Genomic DNA, 16,248 nt, shown 5'->3' with positions numbered 1-16,248 from the left:
CGCTCTTGGAACTCTCATTCGTCAAATTGTCAGATCCAGACCTCTGCCATGTTTTACCCCAGGGCTGAGTAGTGCATGACCGAATGTTGTGGGTATGACAAGAGTTCTGGGTTGGCTCAAGGAGGGCTGATGGATACCCTGATGTCAAGACTTTGGCTAGAATTCCGGCTAGACATGCAACCCAAGGCGCAGAAATGCAACTTGGCCGCCGTATCATTAAACACTGTCATCAAGCTAGCGAGCGGTTGATCAGTAGTTCTATACATGTTCATCTCTACCTGGGAGTCTGACAACAAGGGGCACAACTGCACTGAAAGTTTTTTCCAGTTTTTTTTTGGGTCTTCAAAAAAAAAAAAAAAAAAGAAAAGAAAACATGCCAAGGTCTTCCTAGTAGCATCCATTAGATTTGCCCCGAGATTGGGCATTTTGCCCAAATAGTTTCCAGGAAACAAATTCGGCATCGTATAATGCGAGAAAACATTGGCAGACATTTCGGATGTATGACACTAAATCCCTATTGGCTTCTCTACGCAAATTAGCTGGGTCGGTCAGCAATATGGGTATGTGGGGGGCTTCCAACTTGCTGGTTGCTGAGAGGCTTCCAGCTTACATTGAGTGACACTCCGAACCAAGTTGCATGCATGTCAGCCCTACCAGGCGGGTGCTCTCCGCCATTCTGCAAACCTACGTTGATTCCCAGACTTGGTGGCTACTTCAGACTCAAGTTACAACGTACGAGAAGAAGAAGAAGAATCCGGCTTACAACAGGGACCTTGTAATCTTTTTTATAAGCAGACAACAGAAGCTCATGACAAACAGGCAATAACTTTGCAGATTGCCGTGGGAGTTCAAGTGGTTTCGAACATATGCTCATCCCTCATCCACTCCTCAAATAGTGGTATAATTGAGGTTTAAAAGAGAAAATCCCCCGGCTTGCTTGCCGACACACGCACGCACACACTTGATCATGATGTACGTTCATGCCGGGTACATATTGCGCTCTGTGGCCATTGACAACAAATAGAGCTGACTGCAGAAAACATGAGTAGGGGGATAACCTGTGGTTAGTATTTCTGTCAGGGGAAGAAGGGAGGTACCAGACGCGCATGAGCTGAAACGCCCATCCTCTTGCTACATGTTTCCTTGTAGCCAAGAGTGAATTAGGGTCACTTCAGGTTCATCATGTTTAAGACGAACTCAACAAGGGCTACTCGTTGTGATGAAATGCTCGGTGATGTGAGAACGTCCGTCAATGGGCTGATGACCTCATGGTTTACGGGGATTGCAAACGCCAGACAGCGATCCGGTCCGACTTTTCGTGTGTGGCTCGAGTTACAACTTGCGTGGTTCTTGCGCATAGGTGTAAGGAACATGCGCTCTGGGAAAAAAACACGGTGAGATGAAAGAGAAAAAAAAAAAGAAAAAAAAAGCGGACGCTGTGCTGGACTATTGCCGGAAATGGTGATTATTATATTCAAACTTGCATGAATAGTCATCGATTACTTTGCCACCCTATATGTACTTATAAGGGTTCATGATACCATTCTGGAGTCAGGGTTAGCAAGTTCCTATACTCAGAATCTCAGAATATAAGGAGGCATCGAGGACTTACCGGGTCGTAAAGAGTCTTGATGTGCTTCATGAGCCCAACCATGCCTTCGGTCCGGCTGTATCCTATGTAGTTCTTCTTGGCCAGCCCCAGACCATGCTCTGCGCTGATGCTACCTTCCCGTTTGGCAATCCATTCGTAAACGAATGGCTCCAGGACGCTCTCCACCTTCTTGTCATAGCGCCTCACACAGACGTTGAGGTGAAGATTCGAATCACCCATGTGTCCATAACCCGTGACAGCCACAACCGGATGATCGTTGGTGTCACCGAGCAGACCTGCTTCCTCGATACGCACCTTTGTGTCCTCGACAAGCTGATACATTTCCTTGAGGGGGATGGATACATCGTACTTGTACACACCGCCAAAGTGGCCAGAGACCTCGGCGATTCCTTCACGCCATGCCCACAGCGACTTGATTTGAGTTTCATCTTGCGCAACCACACCGTCCGATACAATTTCCTTCTCCATGACACTCTCGAGGAAAGTTTCCAGCTTGGCACTGTCGTGCTCAGTGTTGGAGCCGCTGGTCTCGATCAAGCAGTAGAACGGGTATTCGCCATCGAGCGGCTTCTTGTTCTTGGTCACATCCCGCACCAAGTTTTGACTTGTGCCATCCATGAGCTCGAATGCGGAAAGAATCTCCGAGAGCTGGCCCTTAGCTGCGCGAAAGGCCTGCTGTGCCTTCTCATACGACTCAAGCCCCAAGAAGGCAACATTGACTGCTTGAGGCCTCTGAGGACATTGTATCGAAATGCCGGTAACGATGCCGATCGAACCCTCAGCTCCGATAAACAGTTGCTTGAGATCATAACCGGTGTTGTTCTTCCGTAGCTTGCAGAGGTCGTTCAAGATTGTGCCGTCAGGAAGTACCACCTCAAGGCCAAGGACAGATCCGTGTAGACTGCCGTAGCGCAGGAGCCGTAGCCCGCCAGCGTTGGTGGAAACATTCCCTCCGATTTGACAGGACCCCTTTGCTCCCAGGTCAAGCGGGAAAATACATCCTCTTTCGGCCAGGTATTGGTCTACAACTTCGAGGATACATCCCGCATCGGCTACTAGTGTGCCGCTGACCTCATCAAAATCGCGCACCTTGTTCATGCGGCTTAGGTTGATCACTATCTCGTCAAAAACCGGCACGGAACCGCCAACGAGCCCGGTGTTTCCTCCCTGGGGCACCACGGCAAGCTTGTTTTCGTTACAGTATTTGAGGATCTTGCTGACTTCCTCGGCAGATGCCGGCTTCAGTACCAACTTGCAGTGGCCCCGATACTTGCGCATCCAATCACTGTTGTAGGCCTCGACGTCCTCGCTCGCGCCTTCGTTGGTGACGGCATCAATTACGGCAGAGCTGCTGCCCAAAAGCTTTTTAAAGTAGCTTACATGTTCCGGAGTAACTTGGGCAAAGCGCGAGTCCCTTTGGATGCTTGGGTATGTTTCGGAAGTGAATTTGACGGCAGGCTTTGGCACATCTTTATTTTCTTCTGCAGTTGAAATGCAGCGAGGACTTTGTAACGCCGATATCGCAGGGGTTGGTAAGCACCTCTTCCAAAGAGCACTCTGAGGTCTTCTCAGAGCCCTCGCGATAGGGTACCTCATCGCCATTTTGAAATTTAGACAGCGAATAAAGAAGCACCGAAGAAGAAAAATAGAAAGTAGAAGAAAATCATAAAAAAAAAAGATAAGAACAAAAAATAGACGGGGAGTTGAAGGAATCGAATGTCTTCACTGATCGTGATTCCTCATTTTGTCGAACGATCACGCTCTCCCACGTGACTTAAACTGTTTGAGGCCATTGACATGTAGACCCACTCTGCTGCTCTGAACCAATCAGGAAGGAGATCTGTTTAACCATTCGCTTTGGTAGCTGCGGGCCCTGCTAAAGCTCTCAAGCTGCCTGGGGTCAAGTTCAGTACAGCGTTGCCCGCGAGTTGAGCTTCGTCAGAGCTGCCGCCTGCAACTCCAACAAGCAGACCGCCGCACCGCACGTTGAAACGACCTCAACCTTCCGCCCACCACAGACCATTGCGAACAGAGCACCGTTTTTTTTTTTTACAATCATCAACACGAGGGAGCAAGAAAAAGATCATATAACAACAAAGTTTCTGCAAAATGGCATCAGGCTACGATAGAGCTCTTTCGGGTGAGCTTGGACATTACATGCGGAGCAACCGCACCCACCCCAGACTGGCAGTTGGCTAACCCAGCTACCCCCTCCCCGTCAGTGTTCAGTCCCGATGGCCACGTCTTCCAGGTGGAGTACGCGGGTGAAGCCGTAAAGCGAGGCACATGTGCTGTTGGTGTTAAAGGTGCGGACATCGTTGTGCTCGGATGCGAAAAGAGGTCGGCCATGAAGCTGCAAGACACGCGCATCACCCCCTCCAAGATCGGCCTCATCGACACCCATGTCTGCCTTGCGTTCGCCGGCCTCAACGCCGACGCCCGGATCCTCGTCGATAAGGCTCGGTTAGAAGCCCAGTCGCACCGTCTCACCGTCGAGGACCCTGTCACGATAGAGTACATCACCAAGTACGTCGCCGGCGTGCAACAACGCTACACCCAGAGCGGAGGTGTACGGCCGTTCGGCATCAGCACCCTTGTTGTTGGGTTCGACAACGGTAGCAAGGTCCCAAGACTGTATCAGACTGAGCCTTCGGGCATCTACTCGGCATGGTAAGTCGCTATAGCATGTGGTTACTCGGTCAAGGCAAAATGGAACATGGGTGCTCATCATTTTTCTTTTATAGGAAGGCAAACGCTATTGGAAGGTCAAGCAAGACCGTGCGTGAGTTCCTTGAGCGGAACTACAAGGAAGATATGGATCGGGAGCAGACCATTCGGCTTGCCATCAAGTCGCTCTTGGAGGTTGTTCAGACAGGCGCAAAGAATATCGAGATTGCTATCATGGCACCTGGAAAATCTATTGAAATGCTTCCGGTGGAGGACATTGAGGATTATGTCAAGAACATTGAGCAAGAGAAGCAGGAGGAGGCAGCCAAGAAGAAGACAGGACGCACACCAGGCACGGGAAGCGCAGCTATCTTGACCAGGGAGGCGGGCAGTTCCGATGACCAGTAGAGCGAGCAAGTAGTATATGCATATGGCACGAGACATGACGAAGAGCAGGGCTATAGATCACAGCAACAGCTAATGTAAGATATCTTGCGCGATCGATCAGTCTGGGGCTACGATGTTGATATGCTTTGATGTTTGTGAGGTTTTTTTTTTTTGGTGGTATTATGATTCCCGAGACGCCCAGTGAATGCATTAATCCTATCCTATGGTCAACTGACTCCCTCGCCATATTAACTTGCTAGCCTAGTTTGTCTGCTTCGATTTCTGGGTCGAATATTGTGCGCTGCTTCTCACCCTTGATTCTATCATCGCCCGACTTGAGCATTCTGTTATCTACCCTAGCATCCTCAGCCTCGACTGTGAGGGCAGCCTTTGGAGTCACGGCATCGAGTACAAAATGGTTGTCGCAGTGTGGGCAGTACTCGTCAGCCTCTTCGAACTCCTGGACATCCTTGCGGAAGCACTTCTTGCACTTTTTGCAGGCAAATGTCATTTCGAGCGTCTTCCGAAGCTCGTGGTCCTCCTGTTCATGATGGCAATCGGCGCAGTCGAACCATTTACGGCCTGTAATACCCTCTCGCGCGCCAGATTAGTACCTGTCTGACACCATCCCATGGGGAGGGAGTCGTGTGTTGAATTCTGACTCATAGTATGGATAGGGGCGCGTTACAGCATGGCGACCGGATTGAGACTTGTGCATTCAGTATGTGTTTGCTGGAGAAATCACGAGGACCGTCAGCGCTGTGTGGCAGTCAGTTCATGCCTGCAAAGCACATAGGATGACTCACCACATCCTGATTCTGATGTGGTTGTTGACGGAGCAACCTTTTCGGCTGTGGAATAATGTAGGCTGAGATTCTTCTTCCCACAACCCTGGGGAAGATAAAGTTGGTGACTGATGTACCTGAGAAGTATGACAGACAGGTTGCTTCGGTGATAAATACTTGACAATCAAAAACGCGCCCATAAAAGTTGTAGCCCGCCACCCCGCGTCGGCTCAATTTGACTTCCCATCGATGGAAGCCCCGCCTGCAGGGATATGGGGTACATCAAGTAGCTGAATAATATGGAGCCGCTCGTTCGCCTTACCTCAACATTGACATGCCTTACTAAAACTCCGACCAGTCTTCGTACTACTTTCGTCAACCTAACATTCATCTTTCACATCTCACACTGCCAATCTAGGCCACACTCGCACCGATTTCCAAAGCTTTCAAACTCAGGTTTCCCTCAGGAACTGCGAGTCTTGCTGCTTTGTGAAACTGAGCGAGCAATCAAAATCAAATCGCATCGGATTGCAGACGCGATGCCGCCCAAGGTGACCATAAAGAGGAAGGCCTCGGGCGCCACGGGCCCTGCAAAGAGCGGCAAGGCTTCCGCTGCGTCGACACCTGGGCCTGGCACTCCTCGTAGTATGGCGAGTTCGGAATCGGAGAACTCAGATGATGATGACGGCGACGTTGAAGGCCTCGACTACAGCAAAGTCATTGCAACATTTGCTCCACAAACCTCCAAGCCGCCAGCTTCAGGGTCCAAAATGGACTCGGTGTCAAATTTGTTCAAGAACGGCAAACGCGACTATTCGTATTTGAAGCTCAAGCCTGATCATGCGAATCGGCCATTGTGGATTAATCCTGACAAGGGCATCATCATTTTGGAGAGCTTCAATCCGCTCGCCGAACAGGCCCAAGACTTCCTCATCACCATAGCTGAGCCCCAATCAAGGCCGACATTCTTGCATGAGTACGCTTTGACGGCTCATAGTCTGTACGCTGCAGTCTCAGTCGGCTTGCACCCACAAGATATCATCAGCACCCTTGACAGATTCCTGAAGACTCCACTTCCTGATTCCATGCGCGACTTCATCGAGGTCTCTACTAAAAGCTACGGCAAAGTGAAGCTTGTATTGAAAAACACGCAGTATTTTGTTGAGAGTTCCGACCCAAACGTGCTGCAGATCTTACTGAAGGACGAGGTTATTGGCCCCTTGCGTGTACAAGGTTCAGAAGCCATCACCACGGCTGCCCCGAAACGAGGCGGTCTTGTCATTCCCGGAACTAAAGAGGCTTCGGGGGTGAAGCAAGTCCAGGATCCCAACTCGACCGACGCTACGAATGCAGAGGGTGACAAGCCCGTCGAGGAGGACATGCTTACCAAGGCACTGGAAGCAGAGGATGAAGACGATGCCCAGGCCGTCCATGCATTCCAAATAGAGGACGAGGGTGTGGAAATCGTACAGAAACGGTGCCTAGAGCTCAACTATCCCATCTTGGAAGAGTACGATTTCCGAAATGATACGTTCAATCCGGTCCTCGACATTGATCTCAGGCCGAACACACAAGTCCGTCCATACCAGGAAAAGAGTCTCAGCAAGATGTTCGGTAACGGCCGCGCAAAGAGCGGGATCATCGTCTTGCCTTGTGGAGCAGGCAAAACCCTGGTGGGAATTACGGCTGCTTGCACGATCAAGCGGGGAGTCATTGTGCTGTGCACAAGTACCATGTCGGTCGTCCAGTGGCGTGACGAATTCCTCAAGTGGTCCAACATCGCGCCGGCCGACATTGTTGCCTTCACGTCCGATGACAAGCAAAAGTTCAACAGCGAGACTGGAATTGTTGTCGCCACCTATAACATGATTACTCATGATAAGAAAAAGCGATCGCACGAGACGCTCAAGATTCTAGACTGGCTCCAGTCACGGGAGTGGGGTCTCATGATCTTGGACGAGGTGCACGTTGCGCCTGCAAAGATGTTCAGAAGGGTGACCTCGGCGCTCAAGTCTCACTCGAAACTTGGCTTGACGGCGACCCTTCTTCGAGAGGACGATAAGATATCGGATCTGAACTTCCTCATTGGACCCAAACTATACGAGGCTAACTGGATGGAACTTTCACTCGGAGGGCACATCGCAAGGGTTCAGTGCGCCGAGGTCTGGTGCCCGATGCCCACTGAGTTCTACCGCGAGTACTTGAGGAGCACCAGCAACCACAAGGCTCTGCTGTACATCATGAACCCCATGAAGTTCCAAGCCTGCCAATATTTAATCAACTATCACGAAGCACGTGGCGACAAGATCATTGTGTTCTCGGACAATGTGTACGCACTCAAGAAATACGCGTCCGTGTTGAACAAATGCATGATTTACGGCGGTACCAGCAATTCGGAACGACAGTTGATTTTGAAGAACTTTCAACATAATCCGGAGATCAACACACTGTTTCTTTCCAAGATTGGCGACACATCGTTGGATCTTCCCGAAGCGACCTGCCTCATTCAGATCTCATCCCACTATGGATCCCGTCGTCAGGAGGCGCAGCGACTTGGGCGGATCTTGCGAGCCAAAAGGAGAAACGACGAGGGTTTCAACGCATTTTTTTACTCACTGGTTTCGAAGGACACAACTGAAATGTACTATTCAGCAAAAAGGCAAGCATTCCTTGTCGATCAAGGCTACGCTTTCAAGGTCATCACGCAGCTGGCCAATATGGAGAATATTCCCGACCTCAAGTACAACACGGCGGAATCACGGCTTGAGTTGCTCCGGGAGATTCAAATTGAGAACGAGAAACAGACGGAAGGAGACGAGGAGATAGACGATTTGTTCCACAGCGGCAAAATAGCAGGCAAGGGCAGAAAGAAGGCCAACGTCAGACGTATGGCCGGCCGAATGGATGAATACAGCGGCGGGCAGGGTATGACGATGATGGAACGTGGACCGACCAGGAATACACAGCTCAAGAAGACCAAAAAGGCAGAGAGCAGCTCATTTTTCAAGAAGATTGCGAGAGAAAACGAGAAGCGAAGACAGGTGGGCTGATTTTTGTTTTTTGGTTTTTTTTTTTTTGGTTTTTTTTTTGGGGGCGTCGTACCATCCAAATTGAAATGTTTGTAGATAAGAGCAGCTGAGCTCCTGTGTAGGATAGTTATTGTTTTGTGGCAAGACACTTACTTGATTGGTGACCATGGCAGAAGCGAATCTGCCTGGTTGGCACACGAGATGATTACAGGCTGATCAACGTCCGACAGTCCACTGTGATTTATTAGACTAGTTACGGAGGCTAGTTCACACATTTTTTTCGCGATATTTTCAGCTCGTAATCGGTCATACATAGCCGTCCTTCGGGGGCTTATTTTTAAGCGCCAATCCAGTCACTGTTCGTAGCGCTGTGTCATGAATGCCAAATGTCTTGCACGAATGAGCTTTACGTTAAACTCTAGGTATCGGAGATGATCGGTTGATACCTGAGATATGTGTGCTCAGGGTACGTCATATTTCTTTTGCATATTTTACCGCATTAGCCAGCCCATTGGCATCTCGAAGATTCTGTCGGCTGTGTATTTTGATATTCCATTGCAGCTCCTGGACGAGTTTGGAAGCGGTACCCATGGCGTGATGAGAGCTTCTAGTCTAGAATTAGATAAATAGCAAAAGAACAGGGCTTTACTGGTTTGAGATATTGTTTCCATTCGTCCGATAGCAACGCAAAGGTTGAAGCAATCATTCAGTACCATACTATGTACAGTAGACTCATCCATTGTCATCATCTGCCCTGCAGATCAGACTGAACACAAGGGGAAAAGTTCGGTAGGCGGAAGCAGGATTGATCGGCGCATTAACCCTTGCATTTCTGCACCAAGGGCGGATCGCTGCAGATATAAGCAAAAGCAAGAGTGGTAAGCCTGGCAAGGTCAATTCGATATCACAAGCCCGATCGAAAACCCACTGGTAGCAGGGTACATGTAGATTGTTGATATCAATGTCACGTACTTGCATACAGTCGACCCCCCTGAATGAATATGCAAGTGGGCCAACAAGTTCGGTACTGGGACTTGTCCTATACCAAACGCTGAATTGCTTCTGTCCTTGCGTATCTCATATGTATAATAATCCAATCAACACGACATGGAAATTGTTGATTTGGACAAATCCAGGCCTCCAAAGCAAAGATTTCCCCCACTTGCACAATCATTCAGGGGGTAGAGTGTACTACGTGTAGAGATGAGTGGACAACTAAGCTTCTTCGGGGATCGTCACCGCCAGATCAAAAGAGTTGTTTCGATACATGGCACATGTTTACTTTGCACATTGATGGTGTTACAGAAATGTTGGCAGTGATGCATGCGTTGATACTATCCGATACTATTTTTGGTATAATGGGGTAGGGTTGTATCTCTTTCATTCATCGCTTGTTTCTCGGTTCAAGCGGGTCAGCGTTGATTACCCGCCCAGTAACCGTCCGGGGCTCTCTATATTTGGGGATATAGTGTGAAGGGCTATCAAGTTTACAAGTTAATATGACAATACCTATAGGGTAGCTCTTACAGCGCGCCTCTGGACAGCCTGGATCTGCTGTCATGATTCATCCAGTCAGCAGCGGCCAAGTTGTATTCTGCCAAGCTGTCTACCTTGATAGATAGTTCGAGCATCAGTAGCATACTTGTATGACCTGCCGGATGTTCCTTGACAATTGTCNCCCCCCCCCCCCCCCCCAGTTTTATTCAGTCCAGAAGCGATAGTGTGGATGAAAGAAAACTTTAATGAAATGTTGCTCGCTGCTTTACGTATGTTGAGGTTTTCCGTAAACATGTCGTCATGCGTGGTTTCATTCAAAAGACCTGCGACCGCCAGGACCCTGAGTCGCTATAGAGCCTGTACGCCTGGCAATCTAGGCAGTGCAGTACTGGTACATCGCTGTATAACGCCACAATGCATGCGCTGTCCCGACTGGTGAAGAGAGAACAACACACGTGGGTGAATCATGGCTTTGGCATGGAGAGGTGATGCAATGCAAAAATTGCCAAACAGGGGCAAACTTGACACGACGCCAGAGGAAAAAAAAAAAAAAAAAAAAAAAAAGAAAGAAAAGAAAAGAAGAAACCTTGCACAAGTATCACCCATTATTTCGTTATCTATCAGCACAAGATTATGGGGGGGGTTTTTTTTTGTCTCTTAAGATTGATTGTTTGATTGATTGACCGCGATAAACGACCCCCATGCCACCCAAAAAATCTTTCTTGGTGGGGATCAAATAATCGCTGAGCGCCGGACAAGTCCCGGCATCCGCCTAGAAGGCTTGACAACGGCTCGTGCGCTGCAGGGTTGCAGGGTTCACGAATCCCCCCAGAAATAAATACCACCAGCACGGGGCGCAGTATCCATAGGTACAACGTGGTAACACGGTAATTTCTGCAAAAGGAAAGAGGAAAAAAAGTGTTTGGGGGGAGCCAATCAAGCCAGGTTTGAGAGTGGTCAATCCAGACCAAAAACCAAAGGACACTGCCACGACAGTTGAGCCTAAGGCGGATTACATATGTGGTAAGCGGCGGTTGGCAGTTGGACTTGTATGGATACGCCAGACCTTTTTTTTTTTTTTTTTTTTTTTGTGCATTTTTCTCCTAATTTCTTTGGGGTTGTGTCTAGATCTACATAGTAAACCCAAAGTAGCAAGGGAGATGGGAGGAAAATGAGATTCGATTCGATGCCAGTCGAACCCGAACTACAAGGTTCGGGTGGAACATTGGAAGAAAATGCTCATCGAAGACAGGGCATTTCTGATTTCTGGTAAGGATCAAGGGCTGTTGATCCCATGCCAAACCTCCTGACCCTGCCTGCACCTGCACCTGCACCTGCAACCTAGCGCACCAGGAGAAAATACTACGGTGCAAGGGACCACCATAGCAAAATAACAGTCAGCGTTGGTTTTACTGTACGGCCAAGGCAGCCCATCCCTGTCTGCCGCTTCCAGTGGAACAATTTTTCTTGGCGCGCCCGCCTGCTCATGTCTCGAGTTCCGCGAAGGAGACTTTTGATTTTCAGCTTCAGCATTGCAGCTTTTCCTGCTTGCCTTCGTCTTTATGTTTTAGGAGAGGCAGGGCAAATCCCCTAAACGCTGGCGCCATTCCCACCTGACGGGCTATTCCTTCCTTATCTTTACGTTTAATCCCAAAATTTTTATTTACCCAGCATCTCCCAGCATTAGCATTCGTTCCACCACTTTATTCGAAGCCAATTGTCAATTTGCCATTCATTTCCTGCTTGTCTGTATGCCACCGTTTTCCGTCATCCACCATCTGACTTAATAACCACCCGCCTCTCCACACCAAAAAAACAACCTCGTGGAATGGTTTCTCACAGTTTCTGACGCTGTGTCAAGCCCGCGCCTCTGCTTGGCTGGATATCTCACCTAAAAAAAGCTACCGACTGCTCACATCACCATGGACTCGTACATGAAATAAATCAGAACTTACTTAGCTTGCCTCCACCCCCTTTCACCATCATCTTCACTGCACTCATTCCCTACACTGTCATATCGATCATCATGAAATTTTCCTATATTATCTGTCGTCACTCACGGCTTTCGTAGCATCGCGGGCAAATATTTGGTCGTTGTCGCGTGTGCACGACGGGGACTCTTGCACACGAGTTCAACTGCCTCCCAGTATCTGATACTGTCATTATTTTACCTCCAACTGATTCCATTGTGGGCTTGGAAGATATATATCTCATAAACCATGGCCCATGTCAAGGATTTTTTAAAGGCTCAGGCTAAGAGCTTGAAGCCTGCATTCTTTTCCAAGCAGCCTCATTTCAACTTCATCAGCGCACACTGTAAGACAAATCATCCTGTCTCTATCATCTGAAAGGTCACTTTTCGCTGAGGACCATGCGCAGATTTCTATATCCTTGGCCAGACCATCTTAGCTTCCGTCCTAATATACGCTTCAGGAGGTGCTGCTGTCTCTTTCATAGACGCACTCGTCTTTGGAAGCGGAGCAGCAACGCAGTCTGGACTCAACCCCGTCGACGTCAACCTGCTCAACACTTTTCAGCAGTCCATCTTGTACATTGTGTGTATGATGTGCAGTCCGATCACAATCAACTCCTTTGTGGTATTTCTCCGCCTGTACTGGTTCGAGAAGAAATTCCAGGACTTGGTTAAGGATGCGAGAAAACGACGCTCGACTTTTGCCCAAACTCGGTCCAAAGCCAAGAGCGTCGACCAAAATCACATGCACGATGTGGAAAACGGCGTCAATGGTAGAAACATAACTGTCATGCGCGACAACGGCGACACCAGGATCACTAACGATGGCATGCTCTTGTCTCCGGTTCCTGAGCGAAGGCTTGATGGCATGTCCAACACGCCCAAATCATCCAGAGACACTGACCCGACAGACGATGGAATGGACAGCCGAGATAGAGACCTCCCCAAGCCTAGGACGACCGAGGAGCACGTTGCCATCCTAGAACGCCAACGAAACGAGGGCGAGACTTTGCGAATTCCCGGACCGAGAGACGTCGAGCTGGGTATGGCGCCGGAGAGGGTCGAGCATGGTGCCGATGAAGATGCCATGCCCCGCTCACCTATTTCACCTCACCGTCGCCCGCACAGTATGCACTCTGTCGATGGGCGGGCCCCCGGGCCTCGTCAGCAGACTATTGTTATCCAGGAGCCGACCAAGCCACCGGCGCGTGAGGAAATGGCGGAGGAGTTCGAAGCCATTAAGAACACTCTCGATCCGTTAAAGTTGCGAGTGCCGCGCATTTTCAAAAACAAGAAACCCAGGCTTCACGAGGACGATAGTGACGAAGAGCATGAGCGAACGCATTTGCCCGAGGGACTTCGCAGGCGCTCAACTTTTGGCAGCGTCCGCAGGGCGTTCACCCAGGACAAGGTGGAAGATACGCCCTACCTTTCGTGGACCCCGACAATCGCCCGCAATTCAAATTTTCCAGGAATGTCCGAGGAGCAGCGTGAAGAGATGGGCGGTATCGAGTACAGGTCGCTGAAGTCTCTAGCAAAGGTCCTGGTCTTCTACTTTATGGGATTTTCCGTCCTGGGTGTTGTCTGTTTGCTGCCCTGGATCCAGTTGACAGAGCGCTGGGGAGTTGTTGTCGACCAAGCAGGTCAGAGCCGGACGTGGTGGGGCTTTTTCACGGCCAATTCGGCTTTCATGGACCTCGGATTTACGCTTACGCCAGACAGCATGGTGTCGTTCAATACGGCCACTTTCCCGCTCCTGTTGATGAGCTTCCTGATCATTATCGGGAACACGGGGTTCCCGATCATGCTCCGATTTCTCATATGGATTTTCTCCCTGATTGTCCCTCAGGGCAGTGGACTATGGGAAGAGCTCAGGTTTTTACTTGACCACCCTCGAAGATGCTTCACGCTGCTCTTTCCCGCTGCAGCCACTTGGTGGCTATTCTGGATCCTTCTAGCGCTGAACGGGATCGACCTGATCTTTTTCATTGTCTTGGATGTGAGTTATCTGGCTTCTAGTGTTCAGTTGATATGTGTTCTGACAAGCTGTACTCCTCAATTTGTCACAGCTCGACAGCGGCCCAGTCTTTGAAATGCCTACGGGCATCAAGATTCTGAACGGTGTGTTCCAGGCTGCTTCCACCAGAACTGCCGGCTTTGCGAGTGTGAATCTCTCTCAGCTCCACCCGGCCGTGTTGACATCCTACATCATCATGATGTATATCTCGGTCTTTCCGATTGCTATTTCAGTGCGCAGGACCAATGTGTACGAGGAAAGTGCTTTGGGGATCTACTCCAACGCGGAAGACGACGAGCAGGTGTCGCATCTTGGCTCTCACTTCCGGCGGCAGCTGTCTTTCGACTTGTGGTTCATCTTCCTGGGTTACTTTATTTTGTCCATCTCGGAGGGCACGCGTCTGCAGACAGGAGACATCACGATGTTCGCCGTCCTGTTTGAGGTTGTTAGTGCCTATGGTACGGTCGGCCTGAGTTTGGGATATACCAACGTCAATACTTCCCTGGTTGCACAGTTCTCGACAGTTGGCAAGCTCGTCATAGTGGCGATGCAGATTCGCGGTCGCCACCGTGGTCTTCCTTACGGTCTTGACCGAGCTGTGCTGCTGCCTGGCGACTCACGCAACGTGACCGAAGAGAAGAAGGAAGCGGCCCAAGCGGACAACTCTCTTGATTCACAGTTCCAGTTGCACCGTCGCGCTTCTGGCATGTCGACTGCCACCCAAGGGGTGGGCTCGTCTGTAAGGCGCGGCCGGAGCATGACGCGCGTCAACAGCAACGTTCTGGTGCAGCTCATGCATCCTGGACCGGCAGCGACACCCCCTGGGCCCCCGATGCGAAGGAGGTCGGCGGCCGATATGGAGGAAGAAGAGTATTATGAGATGTACGAGCGGTCCAGGTCATCATTGAGAAGGGCTGAGACCATAGCGCAGGTTCCAATACCGTCAACCGGCATTCCTGCGAGACACTAGAGAGTGCTTTGTCGAACGGCGTACCTTTTTTTTTTTTTTTAATTCCTTTTCTCTTTGTTTCTGTTACATATTTTACTGGAGGTTTACATCGTTTTGGGTCTTCTTTCTCTTGGCAAGCGTGTTCTATTGGCGTGGCTTTTTGTTGTCAACAAAAATGAATACACAAGGACTACGAGGCCTCTTAATATGTGTTTTGTAGTTGGGGAATCTCGGGTTTCCCCCCCTTGATGCGTTGTTCTTTCATGGGACGATTCGTGGATCAAGCTCCTACAACAGACGACAGTTAGTCAAAATGGATTTGGCTACAGAACCGTGAATCATTTAGCTCGTCATGTCTCAAAATGACATGTAAATCTAAACCCGAAACAAAGTGATGTGCAGCACAGTGTAAGCCATACGAAAATGGCTCGGTCAAAAATGTCATTACAAGGATTTTCAAATCGTGTTTTGTTACAATATGTCTATGTTCTCAGATAGTACATGCCCCTCTCATCCGATGTGCCTGGCACTCGATGTCCTCCTCATATATGCAATACACGAATACATTCAAGGTGATTCCCAGACCGGGCAGGATTTAATACACGACCAGCAGGCACACTTGCCTTGAATCTAGGTGCCAGAGGGTCCCGATCCCAAGCCCATGTAAACACTCACCCCATCCAACCCCCCCTCAAAGCTTGTTGGTTTACTTCCTCTTGCCACCCTTTGCCCCTGCCTTTGCTCCAGGCCTGGCGCCGGGCTTCTCGGCACTCTTATTGCGGGAACCCAGAATGTTACGCGACTTGCGCCAGGCGGTGACGGCGGCGTCGACGTTGCCGCGGTCGTGCTTGGGCTGGCGCATGTAGGTGAGGCGGGCGCGGCGGGCGCGCTTGGGCCGGCGCTGGACGATGTCGATGCCGACGACGTTGCGGCTGTAGATCTTGAACCACATCTCAACGCCGATCTTGGTCAGGGCGGTGCGCAGCAGGATGGCCGTGTCGATGCCGGCGCGGCGGATCGACAGGCACACGCCCGAAAAGGGCTCGACGGACCGGCGCGTCGTCACCATCAGCACGTCGCCGACCTTGACGCCCTCCCGATTGGCGCGGTCAAACAGCCGCGTCCGCGCGCCCCGCGGGTCCATGTCCTTGATCTGCTTTTGGTGAAAGGCCGCAAGCGGGTCCGTGGTCGACGGCCGCTTCACCTGCGGCGTGTAGACCGCGAAACCGGTGCGGAACTTTGTGCTCCTCCGGCTTTTGGGGACACCGTCTGTTTGGGGGAGAGGAGAAGGAGGATGTGTCAGTATGTGGGCGCTACTTTGTTGATGTCCGTC

At 50.2% G+C, this 16,248-nt stretch overlaps 6 protein-coding genes across 6 annotated transcripts in view; 3 read left to right on the top strand and 3 right to left on the bottom strand.

Moving 5' to 3' along the window:
- Nucleotides 1-1,512: 1,512 nt before the first annotated feature.
- PpBr36_06064 (uncharacterized protein) lies at nucleotides 1,513-3,214 on the bottom strand (the record flags this gene model as incomplete). Its single annotated transcript, XM_029893211.1, has 2 exons — nucleotides 1,513-1,545; nucleotides 1,613-3,214. 2 exons carry the CDS (start codon nucleotides 3,212-3,214, stop codon nucleotides 1,513-1,515), a joined length of 1,635 nt encoding a protein of 544 aa, XP_029745712.1.
- Nucleotides 3,215-3,721: 507 nt separating this feature from the next.
- Nucleotides 3,722-4,687, top strand: PpBr36_06063 (uncharacterized protein; the record flags this gene model as incomplete). The annotated part of the gene is made up of 3 exons (XM_029893210.1): nucleotides 3,722-3,752; nucleotides 3,835-4,282; nucleotides 4,357-4,687. The coding sequence occupies 3 exons, from the start codon at nucleotides 3,722-3,724 to the stop codon at nucleotides 4,685-4,687; spliced, it is 810 nt and encodes a 269-aa protein (XP_029746188.1).
- A 235-nt stretch (nucleotides 4,688-4,922) lies between these two features.
- On the bottom strand, nucleotides 4,923-5,332 carry PpBr36_06062 (uncharacterized protein; the record flags this gene model as incomplete). The annotated part of the gene is made up of 2 exons (XM_029893209.1): nucleotides 4,923-5,248; nucleotides 5,329-5,332. The coding sequence occupies 2 exons, from the start codon at nucleotides 5,330-5,332 to the stop codon at nucleotides 4,923-4,925; spliced, it is 330 nt and encodes a 109-aa protein (XP_029745697.1).
- Nucleotides 5,333-5,990: 658 nt separating this feature from the next.
- Nucleotides 5,991-8,501, top strand: PpBr36_06061 (uncharacterized protein; the record flags this gene model as incomplete). The annotated part of the gene is made up of 1 exon (XM_029893208.1): nucleotides 5,991-8,501. The coding sequence occupies one exon, from the start codon at nucleotides 5,991-5,993 to the stop codon at nucleotides 8,499-8,501; it is 2,511 nt and encodes an 836-aa protein (XP_029745715.1).
- A 3,695-nt stretch (nucleotides 8,502-12,196) lies between these two features.
- Nucleotides 12,197-14,936, top strand: PpBr36_06060 (uncharacterized protein; the record flags this gene model as incomplete). The annotated part of the gene is made up of 3 exons (XM_029893207.1): nucleotides 12,197-12,293; nucleotides 12,357-13,948; nucleotides 14,019-14,936. 3 exons carry the CDS (start codon nucleotides 12,197-12,199, stop codon nucleotides 14,934-14,936), a joined length of 2,607 nt encoding a protein of 868 aa, XP_029745714.1.
- Nucleotides 14,937-15,621: 685 nt separating this feature from the next.
- The window catches only part of PpBr36_06059 (uncharacterized protein), a gene marked incomplete at both ends in the record, with an annotated part of 925 nt that continues 298 nt past the window's right edge, over nucleotides 15,622-16,248 (bottom strand). The window contains one exon of the mRNA XM_029893206.1: nucleotides 15,622-16,184. Coding sequence (XP_029746239.1) covers nucleotides 15,622-16,184 — 563 coding nt within the window. The remainder of the gene's footprint in view (nucleotides 16,185-16,248) is intronic.

The sequence above is a fragment of the Pyricularia pennisetigena genome (assembly GCF_004337985.1).
Source record: "Pyricularia pennisetigena strain Br36 chromosome 4 map unlocalized Pyricularia_pennisetigena_Br36_Scf_6, whole genome shotgun sequence".
NCBI classification, from domain to species: domain Eukaryota; kingdom Fungi; phylum Ascomycota; class Sordariomycetes; order Magnaporthales; family Pyriculariaceae; genus Pyricularia; species Pyricularia pennisetigena.
The sequence above is the reverse complement of the archived record's forward strand: the minus strand, read 5'-3'. Positions and strand labels throughout refer to the sequence as shown.